Source organism: Thunnus albacares, chromosome 14 (genome assembly GCF_914725855.1).
Source record: "Thunnus albacares chromosome 14, fThuAlb1.1, whole genome shotgun sequence".
In the NCBI taxonomy this organism is placed as follows: Eukaryota; Metazoa; Chordata; class Actinopteri; order Scombriformes; family Scombridae; genus Thunnus; species Thunnus albacares.
The window spans coordinates 14,615,910-14,632,145 of NC_058119.1; the positions used below are offsets into that span (position 1 = coordinate 14,615,910).

At 42.5% G+C, this 16,236-nt stretch overlaps 1 protein-coding gene across 2 annotated transcripts in view; it reads left to right on the forward strand.

Annotated features, from left to right (window-relative positions):
• Positions 1–16,236, forward strand: part of slit1a (slit homolog 1a (Drosophila)) — an 88,551-nt gene that overhangs the window by 43,803 nt on the left and 28,512 nt on the right. For both annotated transcript variants that reach the window (XM_044373069.1, XM_044373070.1), the window contains exons 5-9: positions 7,094–7,165; positions 7,883–7,954; positions 9,157–9,228; positions 10,023–10,186; positions 14,407–14,554. In XM_044373069.1, the coding sequence (XP_044229004.1) occupies positions 7,094–7,165; positions 7,883–7,954; positions 9,157–9,228; positions 10,023–10,186; positions 14,407–14,554 (528 nt within the window). The remainder of the gene's footprint in view (positions 1–7,093; positions 7,166–7,882; positions 7,955–9,156; positions 9,229–10,022; positions 10,187–14,406; positions 14,555–16,236) is intronic.

The following is a 16,236-nucleotide window of genomic DNA, read 5'->3' on the forward strand; positions in this document are numbered from 1 at the left end:
GTTTCTCCTTCCCCGCGTATCAAGTCCTCCTCCCACTGAGCTCTATCCAGCTTTCTCCTCCTCTCTCATCTTCACCACAAAGGGACTAGAGCAACACCTTACACACCCTGCTCGCGTGTGCTATATATGTGTGTCTGTGCATGATAATTTGTGTGAACATGAATGAAGGATTTTATTTTCAAGACTGTGTTTTGACCTCCGGATGATAATGGTAATCATGATGATGATAGTGGTGGTGGTGTCTGGCTCAGATTGCTACTGACTACTGAATGGATGTGCTTTAGCCTCAGACCCAAACATGGAGGATAGACAGGAGAGAGAGAGTGAAGGGGAGACTAGAAGGCATGTTTATCATTTATTTAGCGTGAAAGAAAGCAAAATGTGAAGGTGTGGAGAGAAGGATGAGAAGGGGAGGGGGGCATGAGGGTGAGAAGGAAGGCGCAGATACTCTTGACCGCACACAGAAACACTCAGTCACTCTCTCTGGGCCACACAAGCACACACACATGCACGCCTGTGTTTTGGCAAGCACCCAAAGGCCCTGCGGCCTCGATCCATACTCCTCACCTCCTTCTCTTTATGTTATCCCCCACTCTTAACACCTTCCCTCTTTTTTCATCTGCCTGACACTGCGGGTTCATTCTCTTCTACAGTTCTTTGCACCTCAGCCAACAATATGTCTACACCTAAATGCTGCATGTTAACATAACCGGGTATTTTTTTTCACTTTTAACAACTCAAGACCTCTTTAAAACTCAGTAACAGAGCTTAATCAAGTGACAATATCTACATCCTGACTCTCTCCCTCACCCTTTATTCCTCTCTATCCTTGCCTCCATCTTTCTCTGTCATTGCTTGTTTTTTGGAGCTTCTTCTCGATCGGCTGCATCTGCTGTAGAGTCTCCACTGTCAGGGCTAATTGAGCAGGAGGTTCCACTTCCACGCTAGGCCTGATCAAGCCATCATTTACTCCCTACTGTCCCTACTGAGAGACAAAGAGCGACAGAGGAGGGATCTCTCTTCCAGGACTGACAGACATGTAATAAGTCCTTTCGATGCAAAAACCCAATACTTATGAAAGGCATGTTGCGCTTTTATTTTATTGCTATTTTTGTGACAAGTCTTATGCTACCCCACAACTAAATTCGATGGCTCTGCTCATAGATACATCTGTATCTCTCGCTCACCTTGCGTACAGGAGAGTTGTAGCATTCAGCACACTAGAGTGACTATAGTGATAACAAAGGTTGGCTTGTAACCAAAAGATCACATTTTGATTTGACAGAAATAAGTAGCATAGTACAGTGACCGCAATAAATATTTTGCATGTCCTGGTTGGTTTCTTTATTTGAATCTATTGCTGCTTTATTTGGAGTTGTATCTTGAGTCATTTGTTGGTGCACTTTCATGTTGAGCCACTTCTTTCTGAAGGCTCACAGTTTGTGTGTGTGGTTGTTTATGTTAGTGTGTCTATTTGTGGGTTTTTACCATGAAGGAAGAAAGTAGTTAGCAGTTAGTGGCAGCACACTGCCATTCTTTTAACAGCCCTCACACACCTCATTAACTCTCTTAATGAGTAAGTAATCAGACACATTCCCTCGTTCTCTTGCTCTGTCTTTTCCTCTCCTTTAAATGGAGGAATAAAATTAAGAGCATTTGGCACAGATAAACATTTTCTTATCACGCAATCGAGTTGAGAAATCAAGAAAACAAACACTCTATTTGAGATACACACATGCTATAATGAATGTACTGCAATTGGCACATGTGCAAGCACCACTTTTCAGGGTTAGTCATTATTTGTCAGAATGAAATCTAATCACAAATGGTGGTGAAAGACATGGATTTCTTTAGTTTGACTGCACTTTTTGGGTCATTTTCTATATGTTCACCATCCATATTGAAATGCCAAAGTGCTACAAGATAACCTGTTGAGCATTAGTGTCCCACTTTTGCCTGCAGTTCAGTGCCAGGTCACATGACAGGTATGATAGTATTTGTCCAATCCATACAGCAGTGTAAAACCAGAACTTCAAATTTCCCTCTTTTGGTGTTTTTAAGAACTGTTTTTGAAGAAAAATCTGCCTGAGTCTGCCAAAAGCTTTGTGGACATGGTCTCTCTAAATGTACATGTAAAACCAGAGTTTGTTTACAAGAGAACTGCACACAAAGACAGAGAGAAGGAGAATAAAGAAGGTAACAGTGAACAGTAAGTGTTGAAGGACAGAACATACTGCAGAGTGGAGATTTCCACATAAATCCTTACATGGCAGTGTGTATTTCCCCTATGTGAAACCTGTAAAACCAAGGCATCAGAACATGAGATAATCCCATCTGATTTATGAACCTCTTTGTCAACTGCTGTTGTCAACCAAGTGTGGAGACAGAGGTTATGAAATCTTTAAGATATGAAAGAGGCTGTGTTCTCAATGTAGACATTTCTGCGCATGTGCCCATGTGCATGTTTTCATTTATGCAACAGAAGTTGTATATTAAATTACCCACAGACTCCCACACAGTGGAGCCTAAAGCCCTGAAGCTTTCATCTAGAAAAGTATGTCTCATTTTGCATCCACCTGCAGAAATAAACATTAAAGAAATATAATCTGTGATTAACATGGGAATAAAAAAACTATGCTAATCCCTTTACTCTGCTTTTTTGATTGTTGGGATTAACGTCCCAATTGGTTATGCAGCCACAGTAGGTCTTTGTGTCATGCAGAAGAGAGTTGTGTACAGTATTAGTGCAGTCTACTGAGATAGAGATCAGAGGTTAATGATGTGAATCAGACAGGAACCAGACATTACCTTCAGCGTACAGCTAATCTCTAGACCAGGCGCCTTGAGCTATGTCTGATAACATTGCTAATTATACCAGATATAGACTTAGCAGGGATTCTTGTAAACAGGCATATCAGTGGCTGAGTTTATTGTCAGAGCACTTTACAGTGACTAAACAATACCATTGTTTGAGGTCTAGTATAACTGAAACTTTACTGATTCTGACCGCAGCGTGTGACTGGAGACTGGAGTTCATACAGCAAAGGCACACCTGAAAACATGTGTGTTACCTCATCATTAGGGCTACAATGGGAATGAACTGTGAGCAACATCACCTAAGGAGAGCCAGGCTACATTAATGAACTAACTGCCCACCTCGAGGTATGTAGTGCATTAAGGTAAATCTATACCAGGTCTTGGCTGTTTGAACACTGGCATAGCCACACTCACTTTTGCTCACTCAGGCATTGGTTCACACACCTGTAATGAAAAAGGACTGGTAGGCATGCTGTGTGCAGGAAATAAGGAAACAAAAAGTTGCACATATGACATCATTACAGCACTCTGTGAGATGCCTGGGGGCCTTGACTGGGGCTGGAGGCCGCAGCCATGCCTCGGGATAGTCTACATAGCATTGTAATGAGTGTATGGAAGGAGTCTGGGCAGTGGAGAGAGCGGCGTGGTTCTGACAGTTTCCATGAATCCTTTTAGGCTGAACAGTGCTGTGCAAGTGGAGTGATGTCTGGAGGTTATGACCTGTGCTTCTGCTCCTGATGCTTAACTGTGTCTGCTTCTGTTATACTTCACAATCTGATGACCCCACAGACCCTGAGGTTAGCTGAAGTAATACACAGACACAGACATTTTTGTTAGTGTGTATTGGCCGGGCACACCACGGAAGAACAGTCTGAGATAGAAACAAACAGGGAAAAAGGAAGGAACATTTTTCTTGTGTTATTTCTCGCCATGCTGGTTTGATTGTTAACTCCAGATTTAGTTTTCTTTATATGTTTGGGACGCTTTTCAAGTGAAGCACTGTGGTGGTATTTGTCAAAGGGCTGTAACATTAGATTTACTGTCATGACTTAGCGATGGAGACCATGGTGGCCAATATCCCTCTTTGTGGTGACTGTTCTCACATAATCATGTCTGTTTTCGAAGGGATCAGTGCTTCCCTGAAAATCTGCTTCCAAATTAATCAGAAATGTCAAATATCTCGGAGCCAACACAGTCAGGGCTGAGCTTAGAAAATACCAGTGAGGGGCAACCACAGACTATGTAAAATACAGCATGGTCTCCCACAGAAATGTCCTGTTTGCCGTTTTAAGAATGTGTAAATGCAGAAATGTAGCGTTGCTAAATTTAATATCGCTCTGGCTCCCGTAGGAGTTGAACCCGTCGATAAATCCTTAAAGGACACAGAAGACTGCAGACTCCAAACCATGACCGCTGTGATTATTCTGTTAGATGTGACAGTGGAGACAAAGACCCAGGCAGAGGGAGAAAGGCAATTCGAGTAAATGAGAGAAAGGCAGTGTTTCTGGCACGACAGATAGCATCTTTTAGGGTTGTCATTGGGCTTTTTTTGGGGCACACATTGTCCCAGAACAGACCTACAGTTATAAAGCGACCTCCCACAACCTCAGCATCTAATCCAATCAAACAGCACCATAAGTGGAAGCGTATAGATCACTCCAGCCAATCGTGTTATAGCGTGCTAACAGGATTATGGGGGTTTTAGTGTGCGGATTCCACCCCAGAGCTTTCATTTTACTACTTACACACATAGCATTGTATTCATATTGTCAGAGCCTTCCTGCCTCATCTTGCATTCTAGCTTCTCATGCCTGTCTCTGTCTTTCTTCCTCTCCTTGCACCTATAAAGCAGCCTCTGGCACTCTTACATTGCTGTCCTAGCATAGCAGTGTGTTCTCGTTTCTTACCGTTACCTGGGAGCAAACACACACATTCAGACGCGCACATACAGAAAGACATACCACACACCTCCCAGATGTCCGGAGGGAGAAGTCATTAACAGCGTGTCTGCAGTTCAGCGCTACAGCGCAGTGTGTTGGTGTGTTTGTTGCAGGGAGGTGAGGAGAAGGTGAGAGGACTAATTAGTCATCAGATGGAGTGCAGGGCCAGGTAGACCAAAAGCATTCCTCTCTCATGGAGCCGCCTTGATAAGAGGCACCAATATAGCCTGGGTGCCAGACTGACTCAGCTTTCAACTCTGCACTCAGGCTGTTTTGCCAAGAGAACAACAAAGAAGCTGGAGGGAGCACAACTGTTCTGGCTCCCATGCTCCCTTGCAAAGAGACATGAAGCTGGTTTGATGTTTAGGATATGATCCTGCAAAATATGGTCGACTGGCAGAATAGATGGATTACTGTTGTGTAATTGACTAAATTGCCTGCAGTTAACAGTTAACCTAATATCTTGGTGAAAGCAGATGTTACTCAGATCTGCTGAGGAAATTAAACTCAAAAACCTCAGATGATTAAATTAGAATGTGCCATTAGATGGAATATTTATGTCCTCTATGAATACAAGCCAGTGAAGTGTGTGTTTCATTTGCACATCGGTACGCGCATGTCGCATTTGTGTTTGTTGAGAATAGCAGTCAGATAAAGCCGATGTCTATACAGCTGGAATGTGATGTAAATTAAGCTAATTAGACTGCTTCTTCATCAGTTTATTCAAGGTGTAAAGGGACTCATTTTATGGCCACTCGGTGTTATGTCATGTTAAATACACAGTCATCTTTTAACAGGATGAAACTGTAAAGATGAGGCAAGATACAGCAAGTCACAGTCGACCACCAACGTACAGCTCGAGCTCTATAGGACCATTCACGATTCATTCATGTCCCATGAATTGCTGAACTATGCATGTTCAAACAAAATGCGCCATTTAATTTTGGTTCAACAGTGACCTTTGGTTTAATACATTCAACAACAAAAAAGTAAACACACAAATTCCATATTTAATTGTGGTGTATTTGCAGTAGCCTTTTAATTTCTGCTCCACCAAAAGGGCACAACCACCCATTCATTAGATCGATTGCACAACACAACCGCTGTGGTGTGTTTTGCCCTCTTGTTTGTACCCCGTTAAAAACAATGTCTGGGCAATTTTTATTTGGAGGAAAACTCTGGAAAGGATGACCGAATGGGGACAATATGTGAGAGTGATATGTCGTGAGAGTCTCGGGAACTCCTTTTAACATTACCCCATGGGGTTTTATAAGTGTGGATGCTTGTGTGCGCATCGTGGGATTGCGTGCTGTGGTGCACATGCACATTAAATGAGTAGGATTCATCAAAGTCTCATGCAGCACAGTTGTGTTGTGTAGTATTATAGATTCTGGTGTTGTGCTCGGGCCTCTCTATGGGCAAGGATAAGTACTCTGTTTACGTCTGTCTGAGCTGTGGAAGCCCTCCCTGTGTGCGTGTGTGTGTGTTTCAAGACAGGCCCTACAGTTTCCCAGTGTAGTGTGTATGTGTGTGTGTAGAAGAGGGGCAGAACCTTTCTGAATAAGGTTAGCTCACCATTTAAACGGCAGACAAAAGACTCTGCTAATTAAAACTATGGCTACTTGTGTTTCACTAACTCTCCTTCCCTCCTCTCCTCTCTGACCCTCCCCTCTGCTCTCTCAGTCTCTTACTTTCCACACACATGCACTTTTCAAATGCCCAATTTGTACCCAGCGTTAAGCGCTGAACACACACACACACAGTTTAATACTAAACGATAACGTTCTTTGTGTGGTGACTTCCCTAATGAATCCACCCCACATGCTCAGTGAGGACCCCTCATTGGTTGCTGTCCTGCTGCCCGTTTGTTAGGTCTGTGTGTGCAGGCAGTGAGATGGACACCTCACACCGGAGCACAGAACAAATTATAGCATGAGTGAACACTGAATAATACAGCCACTATAAAATAACCACTCCACTGTGAGTAGAGCTCTCCATGCAGTACCACACCTCAGGGTTTTGGCACACATTAGAAAGAAAAAAAAATCCCCCCTTAGCTTTCTGTTCTGCACCAATGAGTGTGGTAAAAGAAAGAGTGACATTGAATAGAGCGTGAATCCTACTGGTTGAAAAGCATGCTTTAAACACTGTGAGTCAAGCGTTTACAGAGGAAATTATTTAAACAAGTTAATATGGTTGCCAATAATGTGTTTTATTGTACTCTTTTTTTTTTTTTATTAAACCCACACCCTGCTAAAGCGACCAAACAAAGCAATCCTCAATGATATTTGGTTAAGTTATGTGCAACTAATATCCACTCATTGTTGTCTTCACAGAGATCTGAGCGAGAACTTCATCCAGTCCATCCCCAGAAAAGCTTTCAGAGGAGCTACAGACATCAAGAACCTGTGAGTACTTCACCCCTTCTTCCAGCAGGGATTGATGTACTTAAGGCTACAAAGATTGTTTGCATTGAATCATTATGTCTATAGAATGCCAGCAAATAGCAAAAACTTCAAAATTCCCAAAGCCCATGTGATGTCTTAAATGTCTTGTTTTGGTGATTGGTCACCAAAAGCTGGAACCAGTGACAGTTTCTCAGTTTTGTTTTAAAAAATGACATTGATGATGATTAAATAAATCTCAGAGTCAGACGTATTTATCTAAGCATTGAAAGCTGCTCATTCTCAACACAATATAATTCCAGCATCTTCACATTTTTTTTTGTTTAGCTGGTTGAGTTAATGGTCCTTATGTGCTTAATGATGTGTGTATGTATGTTCAGAGGTTAGCATATCATTGTGACTGAGTTGACTCACTACCATGCACATACACACGCAGCTCTCCAAAGATGCCTTGTAACAACTGGGATTTACTTGACCAGCGTATATGCACATTCACACACAGATTTGTGAGGCGTATTGATGCAGATAAACAATCAGCATAGTCACTCTCAGGGGTTACATGAGCCGAGAGGACTAGACCAGTATCGATTTACCATAGTCCATCAGTGTACTGCTTACTGTATCAATGATTACAACTACCCCACGGGGAGAAAGAAAGATTGTGTGTGCGTGTGTGTGCGTGTGAGTCTTGTATAACACTCTCTCCTGTGTGCTCTGCAGTCAGCTGGATAAAAACCACATCAGCTGTATCGAGGATGGCGCCTTCAGAGCGTTGAGAGGCTTGGAAGTGTTGTAAGTATCTGAAGTGATGTTATTCAATCAGCCCCACCCTGTATCATTCCATTAAAGCACTTAGTTAAATGAAGACATTGTTTTGCCCTGATACTAACCATAACTAGTACATATATATAGTGCAGGCCTTTAATTAGTATGGCCTTGCTTAATATGCCAAAATACCCCCGGTGGGCCTCGTGAGGGGGCCTGCATCATGGAGACCAAGCTCCATTAACTCATTGTTCCACACAGTTGACAGCAGTGTTCCCCTCCATCACATTAACACCCCCACCCCACTCCTCCACCACATCTACACCCAATCCCAGCTCTGGGTGGGCCATCTGACGAGGGGGCTCCTGCCATCCTGATCAAAAATCCCATTCAAGTGGGCATTCCATGCTGGATTTTTGAACATTCAATTAATCATTCCTTGTCAAAAATCATAATCACAGGCCTTTGTTAGAGCTCTCCACCTGAAACAATGTAGACTAACAGTGCAGGTCGGGGGACAAAGGAAGTTTGACAGCCTTGTTATTTTTATGTTGAAAGACTGTGATGTGCATGTGTGTTTGTGAGGTTTTTTTTTTTCTTCTTTTTTTGAGGGGGTGGGGAGACAAAAAAAGCCATTAAAGGCTGCTTTCATGGCATGGATGGATTGCAGATGTAGTGATAGGGTTGTCATAATGGTGTAAGAGGGGATGGGGGGGTTGTTTTGATGGGGTCTGTATATATGGGTTTTATGGGGGAGGAGGACAGGTTGTGTTAAAAGGGGGAGCAGGTTGAAATATGGTAAAGGGTTATTATGCTGATTGAAATGACCTGATTCTCTCGCTGCAGCTGATGCCCAACGTGTCTGTGTGTGTGTGTGTGTGTGTGTGTGTGTGTGTGTGTGTGTGTGTGTGTGTGTGTGTGTGTGTGTGTGTGTGTGTGTGTGTTGTATGTCTCTAGAACTACAAGTAGCTTGTGATCATGCCTGCATGCTTGTATGTGCATGCATGCACTACTGTACGTGTGCGTGGGAGGTGTGAGGGCTTCCCATCTGCGTGGAATGATGTGTTATATTCCCAGCAGGATGCCACAAAGACAGAAAAGAGAGGGAGGATAGATCTAAAAACATGGAGCGGAAGAGTACACAACAAAACTCTTTTTTAAGTATACATTTTTTTTTAAAAATGGCTGCACTGACAATGTGACTTTGTTCGCTTCTTTTCTTCTCACAGAACGCTGAACAACAACAACATCAGCAGCATCCCTGTTTCCAGCTTCAATCACATGCCCAAACTACGAACCTTGTAAGTCACACCTATCCCACCACAATGCTATATGTTTCTGGGTGTATGCTTTAAAATAATGTTCCACATGCATGCAGGCACAGTAGAGAAAGTGCATCTGATCTCAGTGGGAGTAGATAGGTTCTGTCATTCCAGGCAGTGTCAGGAGGCTACTATACCCACAGATCACCACAGAAGGGTCTATAGCAAAGCCAGGGGCCATTACCCCCTCTACCCAAAGCACACACAACAACAACTGGCCCAGATAGACACAAATAGCCCTCAAACCCTATTGTGTATTGTGCATCGTGTGTGATAACTAAATCTGAAATTATGTACAAATTAAAATTTATGCCTGCTGAAACTCTCAGAGCCGTGACTCCACTGTTCCTGTGGTGGCTTTTTGGGTTTCCTTGCTCCCAGTGGGGTTTCATTTTATAACTTTTCTGTTTGTGTGTACCGCATGTGTTGGTGCACATGGGTTTGGAAGTTAGTATACGTGCTCCAGAGGTCCACCGCACCAGAGCGAGAGTTATTCTGGATAGGCACAACATTCCAGGAATGCCGTGTTTGGAGCACTGGGTTTAGAAAAGTCCTCTTTAGTGTCCTTCCTTTAGAATGTGCCATTTACAGTCATCCATGTAGCATATCATTTAGTGTGTTTTGCCACAGTGGTTGGATGTGATGAGCTCTAAGAAAGAATAGACACTTTATGCTATTTGTGTCTTCAGCTGCTGTCAAATCAGCTTGCAAAAAAAAAAGCAGAGAAGATCTTCAAATAAGTCGATGTTTCATTTTCTCTCTCTTTTTAACAGCCGTCTCCACTCCAACAATCTCCACTGTGACTGTCACCTGGCCTGGTTGGCCCAGTGGCTCAGACAGAGACCTACAATTGGCCTATTCACCCAGTGTACTGCCCCATCTGAGCTCAGAGGTCTCAATGTGGCAGAGGTACAGAAACACGAATTCAGCTGCTCAGGTAAAACTTCCAGAGTTACTTACACATACCTTTACATGCAGGATACCACAAGAACATTGCATTTCATATAGTACATTGTTTATTTAATCTACATCAGTGCACCACCATGATGTACATGTTGTGTGGATAGGGCTAGCTGATCTCAAAAAGGGATACATTTACAATCTTTTTGTTGCACACTTTTATTCTACTTTGATCAAATCATTCATGCCAAAAAGTCTGCCCTAGCTAGTAGATCTCTTTCCACACCCACTGTGTTTTTGTGTCAGATTATTCACCTGGCAGCCACCTGACAGCTCCTCTGCCCCTGGGCAACCCCACAGCTCTCTTCTGGCCCTTTCATGTGTCTCCAGCTTTCAGGAGCTGGCAGTGGTGCCAGGAAATTGCCCGACATATATAAAACACACAGCTGCCCCCGTTGACAGTAGTACCCCTCTCCTCAGTTGTCATTATTCATGGATTCTCACCTCCTTGCACACGGATTATTGTGGCTTTGAACTCTGTTCTACTATGTGTGTGTGTGTGTAAGAGCGAGAGCATGTGCATGAGGGCGTGGCATGACGTGCACTGGGGTTATCATATCAGGACAATGGAAAAACAGCATGAGAACCCTCACTCCCCACAAGGCCATCTCACTATAACACCAGCTGCGAGGAGTGTTTGTGTCTGCGTTTGTGTGTGTTTGTGGGTGTGTTTCCCCCTTTCTCTCTCCATGGGTTGTGATTTTTACGCAGCCATACGGCGTGACAGCACAGATCATTAACTATTCATCGCCCAGGGAAAGAGACTCAAAGCGTGGGAGTGTAACGATTCCAGATATGAAAAGGGAGCAGGGGGTGTCAGAGAAACTTTGGGGTCCAGAAAGTTGAGGTTTTGCATGATGGGGGGTTGCAGTTCATGTCTGTAGCATAATTGGTTCTCTGTGAGTGTAACGAATGGTCATTCACACTTTTTGGGCAAGACAAACAACAGGATGAACACATTAACTACCAGTAGTATTTCAGCTCCCCTGTGCAAGAATACACAGTCATGCATTTACGCAAACATTTGCACATACACACACACACACTCACACACAAACACATACACCCAGTTTCTTCTTGAGTGGATGAGTGACCAGAAGTTGAACTCCCTGTGAAGGACTCATTAGGGACTTGCTTGCTGGCACACACACACACACAGACACACATGCTTTTCTTGTATTTTCAATGTTCAGCGCTGTGTGTGTATACACAGTTTGTGCTGTGACCAGGCCAGGACACCTGCGGGGGATTTGGGGCGGGGTGGCGCTGTGTTGGAAGAGAGGAAGAGGGAGAAGAGAGGCATGTTGTTGTTGTGAGAGGCAGAAGGGAAAAAAAGGGGGTACAGCATATAACTAGTTGTTGCAAAATTCTGCAGCACTCTCAGTATCATGACTCACTGACAATCGCTCCCAGTGTTCGGCTGGAAGGCGTCACAAAATTGTAAATATTGGTCGGTAATGAGCAGAATAATACATTTACTGCTTCACTTCAAGGAATAATATCACACTTTCCAGTAGGTCAGTTGTTATCAAACTCTTTTAAAAATCACATTAAAGTTAAACAATCCAAAACCGGAATCTATGGCTCATTATTTCCAGTTCTTGAAAAGCAATGAATTTTAACTATGTTTTCATAATCAATAATTAAAAAATAGGAGAATAACAGATACTAAAAAAAAAAAGAAAATACTGAATCTGCGGGTGAAAATTGGATTTTAAAAATAAACATTTTCAGTGCAAACACTTTGTTGAACCAATTTACTTTTACTTTTTAATTACTTTGAGGGACTCTGGTGCATGACCAGCAGCTCATTTGTGTTTCTCCACATTTTTGTCTTCACTTTCTATTACCAGAAGCATTTTCTAAGCTATTCTCATCACAAAACAATCTTGTTTACTTTAAACAGGTGCACAGCAGGAAATACAACTGTTTTTGAGCGCCCGAGGCAAAAATCTGTTTTCTGCTGCTCCTTTAAAATAAAGCAATAAAAAATTATGGATCTTAACTATATGCAGGAACATACCCATTTTCATCTTAATTAGTCATCATCCTCTGACTCTATTTTAGATTACAGAGGTTTAAGTTCATCTGAATAGTTCATCTGAATGATTTTATTGAGCAAAACATTTACAAGTAGACCCTGTGATCATTTACAAGAGAGGGAACTAAAAAGTTGGAAGTTTTGAATGTAACGCAGGCTACTGGTGCCAGTTTTGGGTTATTTGACAGAAAATTAATGACTATTGCACTGAATTACTGCTCCCAAGGAATAATAAATGAAGTAAAAATATTATGTTTGAAATGAGCAATGAGCTATAAATTGCTTGAGGGGTGGAATAAAATACAATTCCTGTAGTTGGAAATAGGGAAGAAATGACTGTATAAGGAGGGAAAAGGGGGAGAGAACTGGTGAACTCGAATGTTGTGCTGAAAGGGAACTTCAGAGAAGAGACAAATGGGGAAGAAGCCAGTGATAACATTACATTTTGAAACGATGAGAGAAATGAGGTGGAGTGAGGTTAAACATAAAACCTTGCAAGCAAATGTACAGGAGGTAATGGGTTGAAGTGCCAGTCAATGGCAGAGATGATGGACTGGAGAGGTTGGAAATGAGCATGCTCAGACAAGTGGGAGAGAAGAGAGAGGAGAAGAAGAAGACAGAGAAACAAAGGGAGACAAAGGTGAAAGCCAATAAAACAAGGGAAATGGGACAGGAATAGAGCAGTGGAGACGGCGGATGTGAAAGAGATGATGGGGAAAACAGAACTAGTAAGAACAGGGGATGAGCGTACATCAAACAGCTTCACCTCAAGTATACCTGTCAGAGAGCTGTCATTGTTAAGGCCGCTCCAGCTGTGCTCTGCACTCTCCCTGATCCCAGGCCTGTCAAATATGCCATGTTAGATCAGAAGGGAGTTCTGCTCTGCCCTACACCTGATCCCAGATCTGTCAAATCTCTGCCATCCCAGATCACAGGCCCTCAGATCACGCGGGATTAGCGACTGTGTGAATTGTGTGTTGATTCTCACTTCTCGATCTTATTTGTCTTGTTTACCTGATTCAGCCTTGTTTCTGAGTAGTTGACTATGATTGGCCAGATACATAAAGCCTGACCTTAAACATTGCTTATTAGCTAAATGGCCTTAGAGCTAGCGCCTGTAATTCCATTGTGAAGCATGATGTTTGGCAGCAAACTTTCAGTGGAGTAGAGTTTTGAGCACCGTGCTCTCTCTATCACTGACTTTCACCATCACTCACTCTGTCTTCCTCTCCCCGAATCTCTATTCCCCCTTCACTCTCTCTCTCCAACATTAGCTGAGCGATAGATAGGAAGATAATCAAATATTCATGGTTTGAAACTCGGATTAGTAATGCTGTGTAAATGAGGCCATTTAAAAGTCTGTTTTATTCATTTTATCTGGGTTAGGCTTACATACACACATCTTGTACACACATACACACACACACACACACACACCAAACACATTCGTACTGGCAGTGCAAGCGCCCGCTCTTCACCACATCGTTGACAGTGCCGGAGCTATTTGAACAGGTATCTAGAGACAGCGTGATGGGTTGTGTGCTCTGTATGCAAATTGAAAAGTTGAAGTGTTTCAGAACAAATGGAAGTGAAGAGGTGGGGGTTGTAAAGCTGAATGTGCAGAATGGCAAGAATTCCACCCAGAGAACGCAGACTCAGGAGGAAAATTTGCGGAGAGATCAATGGATGTTATTGGGAGGCCTTCAATCACCGCCCCGACTCTATTATTCATGTCTTTCTTCTCTTCTCAATATACGGTGGCATTTCTTTGATAGATAACCTAGTTTCTTGCCCATTGATTCTCAAGGATGTACGGATTTACAATAAAGTCAAGTGCGGGGTGTTTCATTTCTTTTTCTCAATGTCAAAAGCATCCCTGAGAATCTGTGTTCATTTGCAATTCAGCTTATAAAGCACAAAGCACTGGTGACATGAACAGCAGCAAAACAGGTTAAGCTCCACATGTGTGCAAGAGCTGCTCTGTGTCACAGCACAAATCCTTCAGCAAACAATCTGACCCTGTAATCCTGCTTTAAGTCGTGCTGCTCTCACTGAAACCAAATTCATCTGTGCTCTCTCACCTGCAGAGGCCAGATCTTCCTCTCTTCCTCCTGGTTCATCCCTCATGTTTTTCTCTCCTCTTCTTGTCTCTGCAGGTCAGCAGGAGTCGTCCGGCTTGCAGCCGTGCAGCACAGGTGGAGGCTCCTGTCCAGCCATGTGTACTTGCAGTAACAACATTGTGGACTGTCGAGGGAAAGGTCTTACTGCCATTCCAGCCAACCTTCCAGACAGCATGGCCGAGATGTGAGCACAACACCCGCTGGCTTTAACAGACACCCAGTTAAATATTCCTTAAAGGCCAATTTAGTACAAATAGTTCACAGTCATATTTACCAAAGTGATGTATAGATTAAATTAATAATCCTTCCTCCATCCCCTCCTCTGAAGAGAGCAAATCCTAATATGTAATCATAAATAGATGATGCTATATGTGTGAATATACATATGGAGAAAATGCATCATCCATGAGCAGTTGCTTAAATATTGCAGTCAGGATATGAGATGTGATAAAATATAGTGAAGGAAAGTGTACAGGGCAAGTCCAGGCCCCTAAAAAGAACAAATTTTTCAATACGTACTGCAATCAGCATTATTTCCAACTTATTTTATCAAGCTTTAAGTGTGAAGGAGCTCTACATGATTATCACAGAAGTGTTGATTTAGCTCCTAAGTTCATTTTCTAAGTCTTTGCACATGAATTTGTCAGTGAAACAGTTTCCAGGGCAGACTTTATTACAGCTCCAACAAATCAGTGGAAAGAAGAAGCTATTTACTTAGTGAAGAAGAGTTATTTACTTGGTGCTGTTTTTTGCAATGTGTCTAAGAATGCAATACAACATCTGGCCCTACACTATAGTGTTAATTATATTGCAGCTAAACTATTAGAGAAAGAACAAAAAGGTAATTTCTTTCATCATGTAATGTTAAAACTCATCATATTTAATTTCCCAAAAGGGTAATGTGAGAAATCAACATTCCCTTAATTTTATTAGTTATATGCAGCTCAGTGTAGAAAAGGTTTTGGTCAGATTTGGTTCAACAGATGACCCTGATGAGAACTGGATAACTCTAGTCTGAGTTAATCTTATTTAGGAAGTTCAGATTCCTCAGCTCAGTACAAATTGATTCCCTCGGCAGCAGAGGGAAGTGATGGATTTCAGAATAATGCAGGGACATCCACAGCCACATTGTTCTTTGATGCATGGCACTGCAGGGCATTTGTGTGAGTGTGCACATTAAAGATACTGTATGCATGTGTTTCCATATCTATCTGTCTGTGTACACTCATGCAGGGCTGAGGCAGGCTGCAGGCTGAGAGGATTTAAACATGCATGTTTTATGTACATATGCTGTTCTAGCTCACTTTTCTCACTATGCATCACCTGGTAGCGAGACATCCATCCATCCATTTGCTCTACACTGAGACACACATGTAGACTTACAGCAGACTTAAAGGGGACCTATTATGCATGTTGCATTTTTCTGTTACTTCTATACTGTTATGATGTCGAAGAGCTATGTTAAAGATGGTCAAAGTTCCAAAACTTGAGGCTAACATATGTAGAAATGCTCCCTGCAAATGAAAAGCCAGGGTTTCAGCCTGCTCTGAACGTTTTGTTTGCAATGTTTTTTTCTATCGTGCCAACAAGTTGACATCAGATTGTTACGCATGCCCTTAAACAGCCGTCTGGTGCACAGTCTTGGTTGCTAGGATTGTTGTTAAGATTGTTCCATGTGTTGTTTGTGTCATTCACTCGCATATTTTGGATTGGATTCTGGCTCAAATATGTACGGATGTATTTGAGAAGTTGATATTTCGGGTAAAGAAAAAGAAGTGAAATCCTACCACTATAGTTTGTTTCATGGTTTCTTTACGTAGCCTCCCAAGCGGCTGGAAGTCGGCTGTGACACAGCTTCTGGAAGCT